Source organism: Podarcis melisellensis, assembly GCF_964234715.1.
Source record: "Podarcis melisellensis genome assembly, chromosome: 15".
Taxonomy (NCBI): Eukaryota; Metazoa; Chordata; class Lepidosauria; order Squamata; family Lacertidae; genus Podarcis; species Podarcis melisellensis.
The window spans coordinates 30,004,097-30,012,816 of NC_138532.1; the positions used below are offsets into that span (position 1 = coordinate 30,004,097).

Below are 8,720 nucleotides of genomic sequence, written 5' to 3' on the forward strand. Positions count from 1 at the left end.
CGGGGAAGAAGTCATTTTAAAGGGACAGGTCCATAGCTCACTGGTAGAGCATCGGCTTTGCATGCAGAAGATCCCAGGTTTAATCCCCATTGTCTCTAGGTATAGTTGGGAATTCACTTCTCTGAAACCAATGTCGTTGCCACATTGTCTGTGTAGACAATGCAGAGCTAGATGGGCCAAAGGTCTTATATTCAGTATAAGGCAACTTCCTGGGTTCCTATTTTGGCTTCCCTACTCTTTGAACATAGGAAGCTGCCATACAGAGTGAGATACTTGGTCCATGCAGCTCTGTAGCATCTACATTGACTGGTAGAAACTTTCCAGGGTTTAAGCCTACTTGTGAAGGAGCTGAGCATCTCTTCTGTAGAAAATTGAGTGCTTGGTGCCTTCACGGAACTACCGTTCCTTGAAGTCTTTTTTTGAGCAGGGGGTCATGAGGATCAACAGACTAAAATGGTTCAAAATAGATGCAGTATAGATGCACCCTGATTTTAGCAGGATGTTAATGGCCAATGTGTGTGTTGTTTTTCTAAGACTCCTTTGTGGATGAACCCCTTTGAAGTGGACTTGTTGGACAGCCTGCAGCAGCCTTTTGTGCCATGCGCGCTCAATGTGACCAACGGCTCTCTGCCCAGAACGCCAGCGGAAAAACCCTCTTTTGACGCCCTGACTGCCAGTAATGTGGGCACAGGAATAAGGAAGCACATTAAGGTAACTGAGCTTGGCGACCTTCTACACTTCCTGGTTCAAATTGTGTCTTTTTTGCCAGCTGCTCTCTTGGGCTGCTTATGTGCTATTTTGACTGAGATATTCACACAAAACCTGGTGCGCAGAATCAGGGCGCAAATTCCCATGGAGTGTGACACTATTTCCAATGAAAGCTTTTGGGCAGGTGCTGCCGAGTGCTCAAGTGTCAGGCCTGAAGATCATGGCTCACCCTTTTGTGTGGTTCCAGCACATGGGCACTCAGGTATATTGCCTCTGAACATGAAGGTTCCACTTACTGTAGCTCTTGTGGTTAACAGCCATTGATAGGCCTGTCCTCTATGGATTTGGCTGGAGAACTTGTTGGTTTCATGAGATCAAATGTAGGGAACCTTTGGCACTCCAGATGTTGCTGAACCACAACTCCCATCATCCCTGGCAACTGGCCATACTTGTAGTTTGTAGATGTAGTTCTGCAACATTTGGAGGGCCAAAGGCTTCCCACACTTGCTGTAGATGTTGCTGGCCTTCTGCTCCCTTCATCCTTAAACACTGGCCATGCCACCTGAAGAGTGATGGGAGTTGGAGTCCTACAACATCCAGAGGTCCCCAGGTTCTCCATCCCTCATCCATTCCTTCCTTAAAGCCATCTAGTGGCTATCTCTGTGTACATAACATTACCTGCGGCTTTCAAAAGTGTTTCTGTGTCTTTTCAGTTCCAAATCCTGTCCTGCACCTGCTTTTTCAAGCTGAAATAACTTTATTTTCTATCTCCACTCAGGTACAACAACACAAAACAGACGTGATCTATATCTGAAGCACCTTAAGGCGACTGTCTGCAGCTTGGTCACCATTTGTTTTGAGGAAGTCTAAAGGCTACTCTCAGATCCTAGACTGTTGTAGAAACCTGCCACATCTGTGCCCTACTTTGGTTCCCAGGTTGTGTTTCTTGCATTCAAAAGCAGATCTGGTGATACTGGATGCACCAGAGGTGGGTAGGGCTCCCCACCACACCTCAGGTATCAACCTGAAGGTATAATAAAACTTCATGTATTTAGTGGTGACTCAGCATTTCAATAGGTACACTTACGCAGAGTTCTATAATAATTAAGGTATGGCCCCAATTTGGCTAAAGTTAGTTGCGACTAAATCAGCAATTTAGCTTACTTGGAAATAAGTCCCACTGAACCTAGTGGGACTTACCTTCTAAGAACTGAAAGCTGTTTGTTGTGACCAGCTCCGTGTTCCACTGAAAAGAAATGGGGCTGTAATCAGAACTTAACTGAATCAGGTCCTGTGCATTTAGGAATCTCTGTGGATGGTTATGTTCACAAGTATTGTGATGAATGTAGAGAATTCTGCAGCTATTATTAATGCCTTTAAAAAAATATTAAAAGATGACACAGGGCTTTGAATTAAGGGACAAAACTTGAAATGCAAAAATCTCCTAGTTAACTAAAAGCGGTTTAAAATGACTATGCCATATGTATTCCCAAGCTGATGTGGGCTTTAACGTATGTTTTAGAAATCTTGCTTGGAATGGGAGTTGAAGCCCCTATCATAGAGGGGACCAGATTGTGAGAAGGCTGATCCTATGCATGCCCACTTAGAAGTAACTCCCATTCTTTTCCGTGGGGCTTACTTGGGAGTAAGCATCTAGGATTATAGAAACACACCAAGACCTGTCCTTGAGTAAACATGCACAGGGAACTACTTAGTTAGAATCTGCATATCAGCCATTCAGTCAAGGGTTAGGGTTTGTAAACAGTCACAAAGAAAGAGGCTTGAAACAAAAGACGGAGGAAGAGGAGTCAGCAGAAAGCTAATTTTAATGTCAGTATCCAATGTGAAGATTCTGCATTTTATATTTTGTAAAGGCCAAAATAACACAAGTCTCTCATCAGAAGCTCCCCTCTGCACTCACAAACAATGCAACGTGGAGGAACCAGTTCTCTTTCTAGCCAGCATCTGCCCCCCTTTCCAAAAGCTGGGGAGCTGTGTCTGTGTTCCTTAAGAGCAGGCAGGGATGGAGAAACTGCAGCCCTTCAGGGGTCGCTGGACAACTCTTTGCATCTTTGATCTTACTTGGCAATGATGGCTGAGGCTCACGGGGACCAACAAGCACAGCATCATCATATGGAGGCCCACAGGTGTTCCCTATTCAGCAGCACCCATAACAGGGATGGGGGACGGATGACATCAGGGTGACTCTTCCCTATTTCATGCATAAAACATAGTTTCATGGCATCTCATCAGTGCAACACTAGAAGGAAAAAACAATGTCTTGCCTTATAAAGTTCTCTTTCTTAGTGTCTAGTATCTGAGGTTAAAGGTGCAGCAGCTCCCAAAGAGGTGCCTGCAAATAGTCTGCAGTTCATTCTCTGCAGAGAGCTAGAGAATGACAAGAACTCAGGCAGGAAATGCTTTTGGGGGGGGGGGAGAATCTGACTGTAACCCCAAACTTATCTACAGGAAATTAAGGGCCTCCTGGCATTTTCTACTTGGCACCTGAATTGTCTTCACCTGTGTGGTCTATTCGCCAAACCATCAATTGGTACAATGAATGGAAAGAACTCAAGGGAAGGGTAGAGAGTCACTGGAGCCCAGGCTGGGCCTTTTGCATAGATCAAGAGGCTGATCTATGAAATAAATACTGATTTCTATATTTTAAGTTATTGTAAATATAATTTTCTTTTTTCCAAAATAAATTATCTGAAGAATTATTTCTGGAGCTTGGCTTTTCTGTGTCTGGTCAGTGCTTTGACGGGTCCCTCAACATAAACAATGACTCCGCAGCCACTAAAAGCATACGGTGCTGCTGTGGAACTCAAAACCAGCTGCAGAAGGCTGGGCACACAGATCTTCCTCCTGGCCCAGCAACCCACAAGCTGGTTCCAAGGCACACACACAGAAGACCGCGTTCAACATTCTCTTGTCACTGCCCTTCACAGCAGGCAACGAAAAGGCAACTGGGAAGGGGGGCTGCATACTAAGGCTGTGGCAGGATCAGGCCTGCCAATACTTGCTTTTCCATTTATTTATTTTTAGTGGCTATGGTCAGTTTCTTCTCTGACAAGTGGCCATCCCAGCCCACAGCCTGCTGCAGTTCTTCAGTCTTTAAGGAAAGACGTTTTGGCATTTTGTGGACCCTCGACCCCCTGCAACTAAGCACTCAAAGAACGAGGAAATAGTCCCAGCAGAACCAACCCGACTAGGGAGGGCTTCCCACCTTTCGACTCAAATGAGAAGGTTCTTATTCTCCAAGTTGCCTTCAAATGCAACCACTCACCAAGGTTGGGGTGGGATTAACACCCAAAGAAAAGCTCAAGCAAGAATTGGAAAAATAGCAAAGGTCAACCCACAAACAGGCGACATGAGGGAGCCTTTAATACAGTTCTTGCTGGGGTTGGGGTGGGATTGGTCGGCGGCTACTCCAGGCGCTCATCCCCTTCTTCCACATCTTTCAGGCTGAGCACTTCAAGGGTCCCTTTGCCTTTAGTCTCACACCGGATCAACTCGTCAATCTCCCGGAAGCAGCCTGGATCCACAAGGCACACCTGTAACATTGGCATTTGCATCAGACCGGACAGGTTGCATTTCATGGAGAAATGCTTGGCTGGGTCAGATCCAGGTGCCTTCACCTAGCCATCCACCCTGTGTCTGACAGCAGCCAGCCAGATGCCTCCAAGAAGCCCACAAAAAGGGCAAGAGGCCTCTGAGCAGAAGCTTCCATTCAGCCACCTGTAGAATCCTCCTCAAATATGTTTCAAAGGGAATTAAAGTCATCTAAGCTGTTTTTGAACTACAATTCCCATCATCCCTGACCACTGGTCTTGCTAGCTAGGGATGATGGGAGTTGTAGGCCAAAAACATCTGGAGGCCCAAGGTTGGGAAACACTGATCTAAGCCACTAGCCATCCATCACCCACATTTAGCAGCCGTGAATTTCACACAGTATGAAGGACTAGATGGGGCTGATGGGAATTGTAGTCCAACAACACCTGAAGGGCAGGCACCAGGTGAGGGAATACACCAATAGTGACTGCGGCACCCAATGATGCCTCTGCTCTGCCACCACAGTTGAAGGCAGCAATGCTTCTGAACGCCAGTTGCTGGAAACCGCAGGAGATGAAAAATGCTCTTGGGCTCAAATCCTGCTTGCTGGTATCTCACAGGCACCTGGCTGGCCACTGAGAGAATGGGATGCTGGACTAGATGCACCACAGGCCTCTTCAAACATTTATTTGCTAAAAATCTTCACAACCGTTCATTGACTGGTATGGCCTATGGATGCAATCTTACACTGATTTACCCAGCAGAAGGCCCTACTGAATCCACTGGGCCCCCTCACAAGCCAAGATGCAAATGCCTAGGCTGTAAAGGTGAATCACCATCTCTATGGCTCCTTGCATGTGATCAGGGATCCCAGAGGAATCACTCACCTCCCCTCCCCCTCCAGAAAATGTCTCTTTGACTTACAATTTCCAGCTGCTCGTCAAAATCTTCACTCTCGATTACTTTGATCAGGGGCTTCAGCTTCTCTTTCAGCCTCTTCCCCTCTTTCCGGGGGAGGACAAAGCGGAGACGCATGTGCGCCCGCTCAATCTGCATAGTCTCCTTCAGCTGCTTGATTACCTCCAAGGCCTGCGGGGAAAATCAAGAGGCTTACTTGTCCAGCTGAGGGACAGTGGGCTCTGACACTTCAAAAGCAAGGCCTTCGCACTTTACAAGCCACACAGAATACAGTCATACCTTGTGTTGCGTTAGGTTCATGTTGTGTCTTTTCGGCTTGCGAATGCGGCGAACCCGGAAGTGTACACTTCCGGGTTTCGCCGCATGCGCAGAAGCGTTCTGTGTGCTTTGCACATGCGTAAAAGCGCTCTATTGCACTCCGCGTTGCGCTGAAGTGCCACTCTAGTTGCGGACTTTTTGGGGTGTGAACGGCTCCCCGGAACAGATTGTGTCCGCAACTAGAGGTATCAGTGTACAAAATATACAGCAAAGATCACACATTCTACAGCAATGTGATCTTAAGCCAATAAACCATAATTATAAACATGACTTTAAAATAAATAACATATCAAGTAAAGAAACATTCAGTAAACCATTTAGAACGTAACCTTACACAATAAAATTCTCTCTCAAAATATCAGCAAATAATAATTAAACAGAAATTCATTCTAAGCAATTACAATGAATCGTTACTAGACTGTAATCAATAAAAATAACAGCAAAGTTACGATATGTAAAATTCCACGATATATAAAATTACAAAATGGACTGGTTCCCTGGTCCACGTCCAATATCTCATCCTTATGCTGCCCTAACTCACACCTGGCACCTGCAGCTCTCCTCCGCCCCTTTTCTCTTCCAAACAAACCTGATACAAAGGGATTGGCTGGCCTAGCAGGGAACTGAACCTGGATGTCCTGAGTCCTAGTTCTAAACTTAACCACTGTTTATAGTTAAGCTCCATTAACTGTGACTTCTGTTTGGCCCCCCCAGGAAGAGTAGAAGGTAAATCACTTCTAGCGGGCTTCCTTCCCCAGCTCAGATGCAGCAAGAGAGAGATCGCTGAACTGCTCCTAATTAACAAAAGAAGCTGCTTTATACAAATTCAACCTTTCGTCTACACTGACTGGCAGTGGCTCTCCAGGGTTTCAGGCAGGATAACTACCTGGAGAAGTTGGAGCAGCAATATGGGTACTTCCTATGGGCTTGCCCCCCAAAAGGCTAAAATAAAATACTCTTAAATAAAAATAAAACTGATTCAGGAGCTTAGAATGGCACACCACTAGAGATAAGATGGTCTCCTGTGGGAGTCACTTACCTGCTGTTTGGTGCTTTTTCCAGGTTTGACTGAGTAGTGAATATCCTTCATAGCTCTTTCAATGAGGATGACTGTGTACGGCCTCTTTGTTTCTGGGTTCACGCATTTCTCTGCCACAATGGTTGCAATGTCACGAAACATCTGTTCCAGCTGCGTGTGCCGCTCTTTATCTGACACTTGCAGCTCTCCCTTGGCCAGAATCTGAAAGCAAGAGAGGTTTTGTGTTTGGATGCTGCCTTTTTCTGATTCAAATGATGCAAAAATCTGGTCCAGTCTTCTGAATTTTTCAGGTACAGCTAGACAGGTTACCCCAGGCAGCAGGCCCTGGAAGAATGACTAGCTTGAATTTTTTGAGGGGAAATTGCAAGTCTGTATTAGGGTAGTGGTGGGGGGACTTCTAGCCCATGGGCCTAATTTGGCCCACCAGTTCTCCCCATTTAGTCCATGAGGCCATTTCAGCCCTATACCTGCCACATACGATGTCAGATGTGGAACATGTACATGTACAGATGGGGCCTGGCTGGCTGAAAGTGGGGTTGCTGATGCCGCCAATTATGTGTTGTCAGGTCTTGCAAAACACGATGCCTTTGCCCACACAATTTGACTTCAAACCAAGTTGCTTGACATCATCACTATCAAACTTGGTCTGACCACTGTGCGTACTCATTGTGGCATTAAAGGATGACCCAAAGGCATTGTAACAAGAGAAAGAGAGGAGAGGCTGTCTGCCTCCCAACAGACACCTTGAGAGCCTACCATCTTGCAGATTTCTGTCTGGTCTTCCGTGCCAAAGGCTTTGACCAGCTCTTCCTTCTTTGCCACTTGGCCCTTGGAGACATTCACAAAGACGGTGTGTGTCTGCAGGACTTCATCAAGGTCCTTTTCCCTAAGAAATATTTTTTTAAAAATTAGTAAAGCACATTCTGGAATAATCGCACAAGGACTGGGGATGCAAATACTAAGAACATTATGGTCATTCATTTGCCAGCACTTTAAGGTGGCAACTACTACAAAACTGCCTAAGAATCTAAGAGGAACTCTGCTGGATGAGGCCAAAGGCATGAGATCAGCATCTTGATCTCATCAGATGCCCTAATGGAAAGCAGGACCTGAGTGCAACAGGAGTGCTCTCCCCACTTGTGATCCCCAGCAACTGGTTCTCAGAGGCATACTGCCTCCAACAGTGGATACAAAACATAGCTTTGTGGCTGGTAGTCCCTGGCTATCTTATCCTCCATGAGCTTGTCCAACCCTCATTTAAAGCCATCCAAGTTGGTGATCATCACTACATCTTATGTATTTATTACATTTATATCCCACCTGTTTTTCCAGGGAGCTCATGTACATAGTTCTCCCCTTCTCCTTTTTATCCTCACAATAACCCTGTGAGGTGGGTTAGGCTGAGAGACCGTGACTGGCTCCCACACAGTGAGTTTCATGGCTGAATGGGGATTTGAACGCTGGTCTCCCGGGTCCTTGTCCAATGCTCCAACCACTACACTACACTTGCGAATATAAATTCCAGTTTTAACCATACCAAGATTAGGCATTTGCATATTAGGCTTGCTTCGACAGCACTGGCTGCTATTACTTTAATTAATAAGATGTATGCTGTTTTAAACTGTTTTTAATATTGAGCTTTAATGCTGCTAACCTGCCCTGGAATCTTAAGGTGAAGGGTGGGTAATAAACGATCAATGTAACAATACACCACTATCGAAAAATTATGTGGGTAAGCAGGCACAGGAATTTAGCCTTGCACTCTGTGCATGCTCAGAAACGCTCTGTTTTAACCATTAGGTCAAGAAAACTCTGGGAGGCTGTTTATCTGCGAATCTCAATCTCTTCGTTTCTGGCCCATGCCCCGCCCTAACTTCCGGTCAACTTACGTGCCGCTCCGCCAGCCCATGACCTTGTTCCGGTAGCAGGCGATCTCGAAGCGCTTCCCTGCCCTCTTGACGCGCACCACGGCCACATTAGTCAGGCGGATCTGGTTGGTGGGTGTGAAGATCGACATGATGGCGACGGATGAGCCCGCAGTTTCTGTCAGAAGCAATGGCCACTCCGCGCCTGCGCACCAACCGCTCTCCCCTTCCTAGCTCCGCCCACGGACGCCAACCAGGGCCAATGAACGAGCCTTTTCCTCCTCCGCCTTATTGTGGCGAAGGTAACGTCGGAGCTCGCG

The 8,720-nt window shown here is 46.4% G+C and overlaps 2 protein-coding genes across 5 annotated transcripts in view; one reads left to right on the forward strand and one right to left on the reverse strand.

Annotated features, from left to right (window-relative positions):
* Window positions 1–3,428, forward strand: part of LOC309357343 (merlin-like) — a 29,165-nt gene extending 25,737 nt beyond the window's left edge. For 3 of the 4 annotated variants that reach the window (XM_081889468.1, XM_081889467.1, XM_081889470.1), the window contains one exon: window positions 535–3,428. In XM_081889468.1, coding sequence (XP_081745594.1) covers window positions 535–1,032 — 498 coding nt within the window. In that variant the 3' untranslated portion in view covers window positions 1,033–3,428. The remainder of the gene's footprint in view (window positions 1–534) is intronic. The other variant, XM_081889469.1, reaches the window with a different exon arrangement.
* On the reverse strand, window positions 3,138–8,637 carry SBDS (SBDS ribosome maturation factor). Its single transcript, XM_081889492.1, has 5 exons — window positions 8,425–8,637; window positions 7,292–7,421; window positions 6,536–6,736; window positions 5,185–5,349; window positions 3,138–4,262 (listed from the first exon to the last, which is right to left on the reverse strand). Exons 1-5 carry the CDS (start codon window positions 8,550–8,552, stop codon window positions 4,134–4,136), a joined length of 753 nt encoding a protein of 250 aa, XP_081745618.1. The 5' UTR covers window positions 8,553–8,637; the 3' UTR covers window positions 3,138–4,133.
* Between the last annotated feature and the right edge of the window lie 83 nt (window positions 8,638–8,720).